Here is a 14,601-nt window from a genome sequence, read left to right on the forward strand (position 1 = left end):
GATTTGAGGCCTTTCCAACCACACGGCCCCCCCCCCCGCCCACCACCACCACCACCATTTCCCCCCCCTCGAGGGAGTGGCTGGGCAAATGTCATTGGCCTCTCTGCTAGGCCCCCAACTGCAGCCACCAGATAGGCAGTGAATGCGAACACAATGAATGATTTACTGGACACTGTTGCCTGTGTGTTACTTCTTCTTTCATGTAGGATGTTGGCCAACGGCATGCTTCGTTTAACTTACCACTCACTAAAAACCTCATGTGGGGACGGGGGCTTTTAGTTGCTGCTATTGTGGTGATTTAATGATTTAATTTGATTTAAGATTAATCACCAGGTTGATTGATCTCAAATCCTGTCGACGCAGTGTCCTGAACGGGCCGAGATTTACCCCGCTGGCTGACAAAAATATGAGCTACGCCGTCAGTGCCACAGTACTCAGAGACACACGTGGGGATTTATGTTGTAAACATTGCACAAATCACCTCCGTCATCCGTCACTGTGATCAGCAGCTCCCCTTGTTTGCAGACAGTCTGTTTCTGGTTGTAAATTTTCCCCGAAATACTTAGAATCGCACGTGGGACACGTTGGTGTGTGGTGTGCGAAAGAATGCAGCCAGTACTTCCTGGTCATTGTGTGAGTGTGTGTGTGTGTGTGTGTAAGGGTCAGAGTTGAGTCAAGTCGGTATAGTCTGTAACTCATTTCTGTGTTATTTTATTTTGTTCCTATTATGATGTCTTTTGTGAGACTGACAATCTGTTTTTTTTTTCTGTATGAATTAGTTTCACTTTATTTATTTATCTGTTCTTCATTTTTAAAATGTTGCCACTTAATGAAAAAAAGCTCCTTCCAGGTGGACTTGACTGACAACAACATCCAATGAAACATAAAGAAGTGAAAAGGTTAATGGACCATGCAGTGAGTCTCAGCTGGTTATGATTCCTGGTGTAACAGCCCTGATCACGTTCTACTGGGCAGGAGTACAGAACAGAATCTTCTTGACATGTGGGGCAGTTCAGGCCCATGTCCCCAGGTGAAGAGAGTTGTCACGCTAGCAGAACAATAAAAACAGCATATGCGGACACATACTAAAAAAAAAGCATGTTTGATATAGTATATAATAATAACACTTGTGCAATTTGCAGGAAACTGAGATCACTCTCTGCCATGACACCTACATTTAGCTGCTTTTAAATCTGTGGTCTGAACACAAGCTCTGTGTTTCTTGCGAAGTAGATAATTAGATGGTGGTAGGTGGAAACTAAATATATATGCATTTGACGTTTCACGCTGAAAGTGCTTGCACACCATCTCTGTTCATGTGACGGAAATAGGCTAACAGCACGTTTAACTTCAGAAGGATTGATTTGGTTTTGATGAACCTTATAGTGAGAAGTAACCAGGGGTGATGAAGTTCTGATAACATCCCATAATTATTATTCTTGCACTACAGACATCGTGGCACATTTTAACAGGGAAAGAAAGTGATTTTGCTAATGAAACAGCACCTGCGTACACACAACTACACAAACTGTTTGAATTGTTTCAAATGATCTGTTGCCCAAAGCTAAAATGCTAAACAGGCTGTCAATATTACGAATGGCGTGTAACTACACTCTATACTTACAAAGAAATGAGTGAATTCCAAAGTTCAGTGTACATTTGACCGACTTTTTAAAAAAAGTTGTAATTGGTTTCGTGCTTGTGGTGTGATATGTGTTGATGTGTGATTTAATTTTGCAAGTCATCTGAAGCACGTCCATGTAGAAGCTACACAGGCAATGTTTGTGTGTGTGTGTGTGTGTGTGATGATGCCTTTCTAACGTCCACCACACCCTGCTTCAACTCCCACGGTGACCCCTGGGTGTGTGTTGTCCATTGCTGTTGTACACCGTGACTGAACTGTTGCTCTTCTCCATTGTGAAATCAGTTCTGCAGAAACCCAGCTTGAGGGGCCGTGACAGAGCTTTCCACAAGAGTGACTTTGACTTTTCTTATCTAAACCTGACAACATCTTCACCCAAGAATGAAGAGGAAGAAAATGATCTGTCTCACTTGTTCGCACAGAAAAAGCAGAAGGTGTTGCTTCCCCTTTTTCTGTTGATGTTGATTGATGTAGCAGATAGTTTTCCCTGAAACTCTGGTTTAATTTTTTCGATTAAATAAACAAGTTCACGTCCAGGTGGTATGCAAACTCATAACATGGGGCTGTAATTTTCTAACAATATACACTGATAAAAATTACGATGGTGTCCGTACAAAATAATAATTGCTACCTTCTGGAATTGAACTAACTAGCCTTGTAGTCACAAGGCTATGTGGCTATAATTTGTATCTGTCATAGATGTTTTGATGTTTATTAGTGCAATTCTGATTCAAGGCACATCTTGATTTCCTTTCGCTTAATTAAACTAAAAATACTATTTAGTTTCAGGTAAGCGTACATTCATAAACTCTCCAGTTAAACTATATTTTAGTCATTACGATGACATAAGCACTTATATATATATGCACAAAAATAACGGAATTATTAAATAATAAAAAAATCTGTGTTGCAGTCTGAAGGTACTTGGCACTGTCTACGTCGCTACTGCCATCTACAGATCACTTTAGGGTATGGATGGTTTCCTCCAGGGCGACAGGGGGCGCAGCCCGCATTCGACGAGAGTTCCAGGTCAGCGCAAGCAACGTCAGGCATTCGCTTTCAGGAAGTTGGTAACAAGTTGGAATCCAGGAAGAAGAGTGGCAAAAACTCACGAAAATGGTGCGTAAATCATGTAAATAATTAGTAAACATTTGTTATTCGAGTTTAACAATGTAGTTTTGATGGTTGGACGGTGTTTTTAGGTGTTAGATTCGCGGATGTTTGCAGATGTTCGCGATTGTTAGCTCTCGCCGGGTCTGTAAAGTGTTATGTTCCAGCGTGGCGCTTTTAATGGCTGACGAAACGCCTCGAAAGAATTATAAGTAATAAATAACTGAAGTTTTCAACGAAAATGAACCCCATAGTATTTCCACATAACTGTCAAGTTGAACTCAATTAACTTGCCCATGATTTTTTTTACTTTTTTACTCTTATGCTAAGATATGCTAACACCATAACCCATTTCCTCACAGGGTTTCGTCAAAGTGGTGAAGAATAAAGCCTACTTCAAGAGATATGAAGTAAAATTCAGGAGAAGAAGAGGTGAGCAAAAAAAATTAATTAAAAAAATTGAACTATAATCCTCACAACCATGCACATGTCACATTAACCCAATGACCTACATTTTTGCCATTTTTTCAGAGGGGAAAACTGATTACTTCGCTCGCAAGCGCCTAGTTGTGCAGGACAAGAACAAGTACAACACTCCAAAGTACCGCATGATCGTCAGGCTCTCCAACAGGGACATTTGCTGTCAGGTAAGTGGCAGCAGATCCTAGTCTACTCTCAATATTACACTCTGATAATGATCCCAAAGAACCTAACTACATTGTGTTTTGAATACATCCAGATTGCCTATGCCAAAATCGAAGGGGACCACATTGTGTGCGCTGCTTACTCCCATGAGCTGCCCAAATATGGGATCACTGTGGGCCTGACCAACTATGCTGCGGCCTACTGCACTGGGCTGCTTCTAGCTCGCAGGGTAAGAACGCACATACCTGAAGAACTACATATTCCATTGTCGTAAAGTTGTTTTAGAGGTCAGTCTCATTTCACATTGTTTTCATAGCAAACGTTTACAACCACAAGTTAATGGATACAGCACACTCTCTCATTACTGACAGTGACTGAATCTGAGTGTTTCTTGAAGTAACATTGTATCTCGTTTATATTTCTTGTACAGTTGCTACATAAGTTTGGCATGGACCAGGCCTACGAGGGCCAGATCGAGGTCACAGGAGGTGAGTTCAACGTAGAGAGTGCTGACGGTCAGCCGGGTGCCTTCACCTGTTACCTGGATGCGGGCTTGGCCAGGACCACCACAGGAAACAAGGTGTTTGGAGCCCTGAAAGGAGCAGTGGATGGAGGTCTCTCTATTCCCCACAGGTCAGTACCACAAAGGGTCTTTTGCATAAATTTGAGTGTCTGTCCTTGGAACACAACAAAATAGAGTGTTTACTTTTTTTTTAATATCAACTTTAAAGTACCACCTGGCCAAAAAACTGCAGTACCAGTGTGTATTCATAGCTGTAGGTTCGTTTCTGCTTCTTGGTGATGATACAAACAAGCTGAGCAAAATGTAGTTGGTCCTTCATTTGCACTAGCTGATGTTTACTGTCCTTTCAAGACGGGGCTGAGAGAAGCAAACCAAAATCAAATGTGCTAGATTTACAATGCAACGTAATCACAGACAGGCCACTCTGCAATTGTGGGAAATATTCCTGTTAAATGAAATCCGTGATGTCTGTTTTTTCAAGTGTAAAACGATTCCCTGGTTATGACACGGAGAGCAAAGAGTTCAACGCCGAGGTGCACAGGAAACACATCATGGGCATGAACGTTGCCGACTACATGTCTTACCTGATGGAGGAGGACGAGGACGCCTACAAGAAACAGTTCTCGCGATTTATCAAAAATGGAGTCACACCAGACAAGGTAAGATGTCTCATTACGTCTATGTGCGTCACTGTTGAATTCTGTATTACATTTTATTATAATTATAAATTATACTGAAAGTGTTAGCCATCATAAAACGTAATGAGTAATCACTAAAAACCGTGGTGATGAAGCCGAAAATGTCGCAGTCACAAAAAGGCATCACAGTCCGTGGCCCTGATCGCCTTCCTCCACGACACATTTAACGAGATAAAACAATTGATTTTTCCAACTGAACCTCTACTGTCTGATTAGACTGCAGTAGTGCTTATAAAATAGTCTTACCTCAGCATTGGACCGAGTGCCTCCATCAGGAGCTGCTTTTAGGCATGCACTTACTGTAAGTCTGGGCAATTTCCAAAAATTGTCTCCAGAGCTTTTCTGAGATTTTCTGGAACTCCCATCTGCCAACGCCCCACTCAAATCTCTGGACAGTGTTCACTACAGCCAGAGTGGATCTGTGAATAACTCCACCATGTTCTAGATATGGAGTTCACACTCAGGAGCTGCTACGGTGTGTCCATTAGACAACTTTTCAAAGTCATGATTCTTGTATTGATTATCGATGTAAATTATGAACAACATAGCCTTATCATTGTGATTAATCCACAGCTGCTCTCATAGCTATTGAATTAAACCGAATGCTACACTATAATCTGTCACATTGACTTAGTCAGCATTTCTCTGGTGTGTCTTCTGCTTCTCGGTGATGAGTCCAAACACGCTGACCAAATGTAGTTGGTCCTTCATTTGAATAAACTGATGTGTTGTTGTTTCAAGACGGGACTGAGAGAAGCAAGACAAATCACCACAGTTGGTTTAATGTCGAGTTCCAGGAGCATCATTTTGTATTGATGGTATATTTATTGCTTTTAGGTTGAGGAAATGTACAAAAACGCACACGCCGCCATCAGAGAGAACCCCGTACACGAACAGAAACCCAAAAAAGACGTCACAAAGAAGAGGTGAGTTTCACTCGGTCTGCTGTGTTCAGAGAATGCATGAAACTAACAACTGAGTCTTTCAAACGCAACAAAAAACTTCATTTATTTACCACTGAATGAGCTGTAGAAGCTAAGTGGACTAAGATTCCGTTCTCAGGATGTGCTCAGTGTTAATGAAGCCGTAACTGTTGTCTTTTTCCACAGGTGGAATCGGGCCAAGTTGTCTCTGGCACAGAGGAAGAACCGCGTCGCCCAGAAAAAGGCCAGCTTCTTAAGAGCGCAAGAACAAGAAGCAGGGGACGGTTAGGGGCTCGGCACAGAGCCCTTTGGCTGGAACACACACTTCAGACGAATAAATTAATTTCCATCACACTCTTGTGTCTGGCTTAGTTCATACATGTGTGTCGGTGGTTAATATTATGAAACAAAACTGCTCTCTGTTAACACCCAGGATTAATATTTACAGTCAAACATTTAACTTTAGACATGGCTGTCAATGGCACAAAATGGAGGTGAAAAAAAAAGTCAGGTGGGGATGGGGGGGGCAATGCAAAACATACTAAGATGTTAATTAGTTTTAATTATATGTAATATAACCCTGATATATTGTCTCTAACTGTGGACCTGTGAGGGCCTGACCAGGGTTTACGTGTTGCAGTAGATGATTGATCCTCAATGTTAATATGCGCACACAGACACACACGGGTCGAACATTAAGCTGAAGTTGTGTGTTGTTTATTTGTGCAAAATCATGCTGGTTTCTTCACTTGGTAAACATCTGCAACATTTAAAAAATATAAACATCGGCAATGACCACAAGCTGGACATGCTTTACAGGTCGTGTGTTCTGAACGTGGATGCGACGAGTGCGGCCGTCACTGCACAGACAAACTGTTCCATTGTACGGCGTTCAGATGTGAACACAGACATCAGTAAAGACGTTCACCTTCATCGGACTAAAACATTCATGAACAGATCTCTGGCACTGGCAGAGACGACAGCCAGAAAACAATGTTGTACAGTACATAAATACGAATGCTCCGCTCTGTGCAAAGTCCACTCAGGTTGACATTGTCAAACAAAAATCAATACACTAATACTTTTTGATTGTGTAAATTACGCAGCGTTGACGAAAACTGGTTCACCGAAGCACAGAATGAATGCTTAATTCATGGTCCAACTACGGCTCGGGGACTGAATATGGCCCACCGAACTTATCCAAAGGACATTATTAAATTATATTATCAATAGAGTGTGGCTTTTGAAGAAGAACTGATACTGCTGATTGACACTGTGAATTAATCAGAAAAAAATATGTAAAAAAGGTAGAGATCTTTGATTTAAGTCAGTATCTTTTTGCAACTTGATGGCTGCGTTCATTTCCTGTAAAGAATGTGAAAAATGAAATGACAAATCCTTAGATTAGAGTAGAGATAGAAAAAAATTAAACATTGTATTTATATATATATATATATATTCAAATATTCCTCTGTCTGGCTGCCCATGTTTTAGACAATTATGTTCTACATATTTCTAATACATTAAAATGAGCAGCTGTGTGCTATGTGTTGAAAAACTAAACAAAAAATATTAAAAAAAAACGTATATAATGTTAGGTTTGGTCTTCATTTTCTCCATATTTCTAAAAACACTGGAATAATATTAATCTGAGGAATATAGTATAATCAAGGGCTGTAGTAGTATAGAAGTATCTCGTCATAGTGCAAGTTTAACAAGCTTCACATTGTAACCTCTGTACAAGGATTTTATAATCCTGTATGATGAAAAAACATTTCTTTTGTGGCACAAACAGCAATAGAATCTCACAGCTCCTGTGGCTACAGTAGACAGTAGAAAACATTCTGTTCTGTTTTCTTTTTTTTCTTTTTTTTTCCAGCAGTGCCTCTGAAACATTCCACAGTGGTGGAAAATATATCACGGTACAAAAAAATGGCCGAATGACTTATTGTCAGTGAGTGACGGTGACATGCGATTCTTCAGTTTATATTTTTTACCATCTTCATTTCTAGACCAATAGGTGTCTCTAAGTTTCCATCCTTGATGTAAAGAGTTGATTTGAACGACTGCTTCAGCTTCATGGCTCATCACATTCATCACAGCGTGTGTCAGACTCAGCTCCACGTGACAAAAGCAGCTGGCAGGAAGTCCTTCCTCCTCGTCACGAGTCCTTGGTGTGTGAGATCTGTTTCCACAGCAGGGCCTTCAGGTTGTTGAGGATGAGTGAGTGCTCCATGTTCATCTGCCCAGCGTTGCCCTTCAGAGCAATACAGGCGTACAACTGCCTCTCCAGTTCCTCTCTCAACGCGGACGGCGCGCCCCGCAGGAGGTAGTCCTTCAGCGTGCTGCACGCTTTCGCCAGGTTCGGCTGGACAGGCTCCACCCTGCACCTCTTCTGCGACACGTCGCACGACGTCTGGCAGTCGGCACCGTACACGCAGTCAGCGTCCGACTCGCACTTCAGCACCTGCATGGTGCGTTTGAACTCCTCTTCGGAAATGACCGCCCTGGTGTTGGTGAGACGCAGCTCGTGGCGGTCGGTGTAGCCGAACTGCGCCGCGCTGAGGTCGCAGATGAGGAAATTGCCGTAGGTGCCGTGGAAGATGTCCTCCACCAGCTCCAGCAGACCCATGGAGATCTTTGCCTTGCGGGGCCATGACGGGGTGAACCACTGGTCCATGGTGCGCTGCAGGCCGCTGGGCACCCAGGACACCAGAGGCCAGGGCAGAGATAAACCATACAGAGGCCCGTAGGGAACTCGCTCTGTCATGTACAGGTCGCCGCAGTAGCCAAGGAGGCGAGGAGTGTGTCCACGGTCCTGGAGCAGGAGACTCAGGAGCACCTGAGAATAAACCAGAATTTAAATCACCAATCAGGGAAATAATAAAACACAGTATAGTTAAAGTACTCTTTGAAATACCTCGTCCATTTGAAGAAGGGCCCATGTAGAGCGAGCCTCTGGCAGTGACACACGTCCATCTTTGTTACCGTCCGCCACAGTCAGGACCTGACCCACCAGGCTGGCGAGGTTCGCCTGCTCCCCGAGCTTGGACTGAAAGGTGGACAAAAATACATTGAAAATACAGTAAAGTCCATCCAGTGATGCCTTCAGTGACTTTTCCTACTCGTGGTGCTTCACCTTCAGGTGGTTGAAAACCATTTCCCTGAACTTCTCCACTGATGTGCCTTTGGTGGGCTTGTCAAATACGGGGGTCTCCCTGCGAGGCTCCGGCTCCTCGCCCAGCTCATAGTGCACAACTTCGCCCAGCTTACAACGGATGATCCCGTCATGGTCCCCCCAGCTTCCTGTGTATACCTGTAATGATGACATTTAATCAGGCTTCTGTAGATATTAATAATGCTGTGGGCACAACCAGTGTTATAAACGTTATCAGGCTTCTGTAGATATTAATACTGCCACTGTCACAAACGTTAGACTAGATATTTTAATGTCCCTTACTCTTACTGAAAAGATGGCAGCAAGCACAAACCCCAAAAACAACACACGAAAAAGGCAGTAACTGTGTAAAAAATGCATGACACGCAGATAGCAACTTTGTTTCGTCTGCAGCTTTGGTAGCCTAGTGCTAACAGTGTGGGCTAAAGGCACCGTCCTTGAGACACAACCTCGGTGACCTTGATGGCAGCCGTGTTTTGGGTGAGAGTGCTGTCCTTGACATGGAATGATTGCATGTGGAAAAACAAACTGCTTTATAAATAAGACATGTTGAGTTGACTCCACGTGAGCTTCTTACCTGGTTGTTGGGCAGCAGTGACAGACATCGGCCCATGTAGAGGGAGGTGGTGTCACACAGGCTGCTGCAGGCAGAGCCATCAATGATCCCTTTCCTGTATTTATCACACTGAGAAAAAAAAAAAAAGCAGATAAGGTGTGTTAGTGTCTTTGTACCTCAAACTGACGGTGAAGCACGTTGTGAACTTTTATAATGTACTTGTCAGTACCTTAGATCAGGGGTTGAAACCCCTGCCTCTGATCATAAAACAACCTGCATTTCAGGCCTAGATGTCGATACTGTGACTGACATTAACACGGATACTCACAATGGCGTTCCTGCATTCGTGCCCTCTGCACAGCTCTGTGTAGGCCGAGTACTGAACGTACAGCACCCAGCTCCCCACCAGCACAGTCAGCCACGTCAGGAACAGGTACTTCACTCGCACAAATGAGATCCGAGCCTACGGAGGAGCAGGAGAAACACGGACACCAATCAGTTGAAAGCTGATGCTGTGAATGATGCTAGAAATTCAGCAGAATGATATCTGAATTTGGGACTGAAATCTGAACTGCTCATTTGAAAGATGCACTTACGTAGCTGTGTCTGTCTTTCCAGCTCGGGGGAATACATTAAGAAAGACCTAATGCGATTGTCATTCAATATGAATGACTTAGATACGATAGGTCCCCAGAACAGGACTGAATGAGGCTCATTAAAGACGACTGTCGGAAATCAGAACCAGAAAGTCAGGTGTGAACGGCTGTTTCCTGGTTCTTCATTTAAATAATAACATCTGTTCTTTTACTGCTCCCTTTAAAGGGTGGCGACTACTGAGTTGGATCTGATTTCATCTCTCAATAGTCTCCATCTTCTTTAAGCTGCCCTTACTTCCTCTTCCCTTGTTTCACACTTGAACTCTTATCAACCTTCTTTTCACATGTGGCCTTTTACCCGCACAACTCTGCCTGGCAACTGAGGCTTTTAGAACTTCAAGGGGACACGTTATTAGGTGTAGTAGGAGTGTAATAATCGGAGAGATGTTTCCTGAAATTAACTAGCCATTTGCCGGACCACTTTCGTATAAAGTAATATAAACACCGAAAGTTAAGCACTGATGCTCAGTTCCTCTTCCTTGGACAGGAACTACTTTGGGCTTCTTGAAACTGTTGTTAAAAACAAAACAAAAAACATAGCTGTAACTTTAATTATGGGTGAAACTGGGATCATTTTCATTTAAAAACATATTTAAAAAACATTTATTATAAAAATATGAAAAGTAAAACAAGAGTCGCTACAAATCTCAAGTGTCTAGATGATGCTAAACCAACCCTGGTTATAAGCATTGTTTACTGTACGTGTAAAGCAGAGCTTCTCAAAGTGTGGGGCGGGCCCTACTGATGGGTGAGATTGCCAGGGGACAGGTGGGGGCTTGGAAACACCCACTTGTTTAAAGTGGGTAGTGACCAAAAATGTTTGAGAACCACTGGAACATTTCTGTGCACTGGGTCAGACATTTGCTTTCACTCATTAATCCAGCGTCATGGCTGCTCTGGTGACCTATTATATTACAGGGTGTCCCATAACAGAGTCACCAGTCACTGTGTGTAACGACTGCTCATTAGGCCGAAGTATATAAATGTGCACTTCCTGCTCTGGTGTAGTGACATGCCAGGTCCAGTTATGGTTCCACAGATGGAAAAGAATGAGCGCCTGTGTCACAGGATGCACACATCACATGTCTCACCTCAGACAAAGCTGCATTTGTTAATCTAACATTATTGAGTTACACAATCAGCTGTCACTGAATTTCTGAAAAACACTACGCTGCAAAACCTTGGGCGGTGTTTGACAAATAGAAGAAAACGATCGCATTTTTTTTAAAGGAGAATATCGTAAGGAAACATTTACATCAGGTCTGAAGGTGTTCCAAAAATAGAATATAGACCATATATAAAAAATGGATGCAACCATCTGACTGCACACCAGTCAAGTTGCAGAGTGAAGCGTATACAGTATACGGACTTTTACTGGAACTGATAATCAGGCGTTGTAGTTAAACTGTGTTTTAATCATGACCAATAACTGCAGTACCGTTTACTCTGACGTGTAAGTGAACGTCTAAGCATGTTGTGGCCTTAGCCACAATAAGTGAGTTAGACCAAACTAACCACTTTTTCCTTGGGGAGACTGAGAGTGTCTGCCATCCATTCAGCAGAGCAGCCATAAACAGTTGATCTGAGGCAGCCGTAGAGTTATGGGGCAAATGATTTGGTTTGGAGGCTCTGGACGTTATAATCATTCTTATTAACTTCTTCTCAGAAATCATATAAACCACACCTAGTGTAAAAAGTACAGAGCCCTTTGTACCCGTCACGGAGCTTGCAAACACAAGATGCATTCAGGAAAAACAGGCTTTCCTGTCCCCATTCCTCTCTGGTGCGTTTTACCAAATTGCCCAGAAGCAAAGGGAGTTCTGAGAGTGTGGCTTTTAATTGAAGGCTGGAGAAACATCATCCGCGCGCAGCTGCATTGTTCAAAAATGCTCTGGGTCCCGAGGTGATGAACAAACAGATAGTGGGGCCTCCAGGGAAGCAACAGGAGCTATCAGGGGAGTGCAAATCAGCTCCGCGCTACTATCAGATGCACAAAGATGAGCAGAAAGTATATTAGACAGGGGACACACAATGTAGTCCTTGGTGTGCGAGTGTAAACACATGATTCACGTGTCAAAGTTCAAGCAGTGAAACCTGAGCCGTGGAGATAGAAATCTAACGGCCTCGTGTACGCAGGAAACCATTGTGCAGTGATTCTCTACGTAAGACTGACTTAACACAGCCATTAGATAGGTATGATAAACTCTTTGGAAATGGAGGCAATGTTCATGAACAACTAATCCTGCACCGGCCCGTCGGTCATTTAGTACCGGGGTGCAGTGGGACACAGTGAAAAAATGTACTTCAGTTTTACTAAGTCACAAACCTTCGCGACCCAAGTCAATAGACAATATTCGACCTAGGAAACATGATGCGAGACGACCCAAAAAAAAAAATCTCTTGTGACCCACCTGAGGGTCGCGACCCAATTTTTGGGAAACAATGCTGTAGCGTACAGTATTGTAGAGTTACCGTCTGTCAACAGTAGGTTCAGTTACCCTGCATTTATCCTCATACCAACTGTCATCAAGTTCTTTTGTTGTGCTGCCATTAATAAGTAATCTGCTCACAATCGTTTTAATTCAGAAAGCCGTTAGCTTTGCTCTGTGAATGTAGCTGTTTGTAGCTGACGTTAACTCGGCCCAAAAGATGTCACTCGTCTTTCGTGTGCATTTTATACTGTCTGCGGTCGCGACATTATTGTGAAAGTTGAGTCAAATTCAATAAATGTGGAAAAAAAACCCTAAACTCTGAACTGCATGATGAAACAGTCCAACAGTCTACTTATGACTTATGACTTATCCAGGATACGTGTGCAGCCACAGGCGGCCACAATGCTTGGGGGGGTTGTAAAAATGGAGTGTATTGATGGCGCATCACATCGCATCGATATGTTTACTCTGCTACTCTGTCGAGGAAATGCAACCCTGTCTTCTCTTCCTCTTGCATAAGCTACTCACTGTGCTGTATTTGCTGGCAGCAGTCCAGAGGTTCCTAAAACAGAGAGCTCAGCCCTTTTCATTCAACCCCAAAGGATTTTTGATACTTCTGTGAGCGGAAACCGAGGCACCAAACAATTCAAACAGCCTAATTATGGAAACAAAAATAAATGTGATCCACGAAGGCATTGTTATGGAAGTCAGGAATGGTTTTCTTATTTAGAGATTGACAAAACGCGTGGTCAATAATTACTACATAACACACACAGAATTTTTTAATAAAAACATATTAATTCTATTTTATGAATATTATTTAATATATTGTATAATATTTTTAGAAGAAAATAATGTACTGCTGCATGAGTACCTAACATTCTTCCTTACTTTTAATTTCTCATAATGATAAAATATTTACCATATTAATAAATGGGATAATAGTAATAGTCGTTTCTGTCCATTTAGATAAAGTCTAATATTTTATTTATTTATCATGTTAATTCGGGTAAATTAATCACAATATAATATTAAGTAATAATTCATTAACTATATATAATATATAATAAGAAATGTATTATGGGTAACCCATGACAAGAACATAAACTACGGCCTATGAATCTTTGGATAACACTGAGCTAAACATTTTCCAGTCGCTCATAAAATATGTACAGCTTTACTGATTCATGATTGCCCCTGCAATGGAAATTTACAATTAAATTAAATTAAATTTAAACTCTTAGCCAGTATATTTTTCCATTGCATATTTGGGAACTGGAGCTTCTCTGATCAGATCAGACGAATGAAGATCAAGCATCTCCAAACATCTGGGCATCAATTAGGCCATTTTATACCAAAGCACTTCTACACACTGTTAGAACTACTGCTGCTGAGGCCTGTGTAATAATCGATTTGCAACAGCGCTCTGGATAATCTTCAATCAACATTGACATTCCTCAGGTATTTTCAAACACCGCAAACTGGTTTGACATTTTTACAGCCGGTTGTCAGTCGGATGTAACATCAGCACTCGTCGGTCTGTTTATACACGCGCGCACGTACGCACGGACGCACACAATCTGGTCTACTTACGTAACCATATATTACTAGTTAAGACTACAAAGTGGTGTTGATGTTGTTGGTTTGTTTTTTTGTTGTTGTTGTTTTTTTTACCTGGAAATAGAATGACTTTTTCACCCAGGCCCGTGGAAACAGAGCCTTCGCCATCACAGAAATAGATCATCTCAGTACGTGGACCTGACTGTGGGAGCTCATTCAAAACACTCGAGAGGAAAAATCAATATCTTCTTCCATGTGAAGCCAAAACCACTTGTCACGGGTATAAAACGACAGCACGTTCATTAGAAACGATTTCGGTGCCAGGAGGATCCACGGCAATCCGCGTGCCGTAGTGTCGTCTTTATCGGTGCGGATCTGCCTGATGATCCAGTTCGCCTCTGCTCATTCCATGAAGCCGCAACAGATTTTAAGGAAAGCCAACATACCTCACGCTGAGGAGGACAGAAAAAAATATAGGTTCAAGGCGCAGGCGCAACTTGGTCTTGCAGGAACATGACACTTTTAAGTTTTCAGCCTTTCCGTCAAGCCCTTGACAAAGTGCAGCCAACGCTGCAGGCTGAGAGGTGATGATTTCATTCAGTCACGACGTAAAGCGGCAGCTAAACTCCGAGCTCTGGACCTGATCTCTATGCTGAAAAACACCGATAATGGAAACAA

At 42.4% G+C, this 14,601-nt stretch overlaps 2 protein-coding genes across 2 annotated transcripts; one reads left to right on the forward strand and one right to left on the reverse strand.

Annotated features, from left to right (window-relative positions):
- Nucleotides 1-2,620: 2,620 nt before the first annotated feature.
- rpl5a (ribosomal protein L5a) lies at nucleotides 2,621-5,895 on the forward strand. Its single transcript, XM_008334052.3, has 8 exons — nucleotides 2,621-2,761; nucleotides 3,115-3,184; nucleotides 3,284-3,399; nucleotides 3,492-3,626; nucleotides 3,828-4,030; nucleotides 4,402-4,579; nucleotides 5,456-5,544; nucleotides 5,728-5,895. Exons 1-8 carry the CDS (start codon nucleotides 2,759-2,761, stop codon nucleotides 5,828-5,830), a joined length of 897 nt encoding a protein of 298 aa, XP_008332274.1. The 5' UTR covers nucleotides 2,621-2,758; the 3' UTR covers nucleotides 5,831-5,895.
- A 341-nt stretch (nucleotides 5,896-6,236) lies between these two features.
- dipk1aa (divergent protein kinase domain 1Aa) lies at nucleotides 6,237-14,574 on the reverse strand. Its single transcript, XM_008334051.3, has 6 exons — nucleotides 14,038-14,574; nucleotides 9,604-9,738; nucleotides 9,297-9,404; nucleotides 8,681-8,857; nucleotides 8,462-8,593; nucleotides 6,237-8,383 (listed from the first exon to the last, which is right to left on the reverse strand). Exons 1-6 carry the CDS (start codon nucleotides 14,089-14,091, stop codon nucleotides 7,703-7,705), a joined length of 1,287 nt encoding a protein of 428 aa, XP_008332273.1. The 5' UTR covers nucleotides 14,092-14,574; the 3' UTR covers nucleotides 6,237-7,702.
- Nucleotides 14,575-14,601: the final 27 nt, after the last annotated feature.

The sequence above is a fragment of the Cynoglossus semilaevis genome, chromosome 20 (genome assembly GCF_000523025.1).
Source record: "Cynoglossus semilaevis isolate Cse_v1.0 chromosome 20, Cse_v1.0, whole genome shotgun sequence".
In the NCBI taxonomy this organism is placed as follows: domain Eukaryota; kingdom Metazoa; phylum Chordata; class Actinopteri; order Pleuronectiformes; family Cynoglossidae; genus Cynoglossus; species Cynoglossus semilaevis.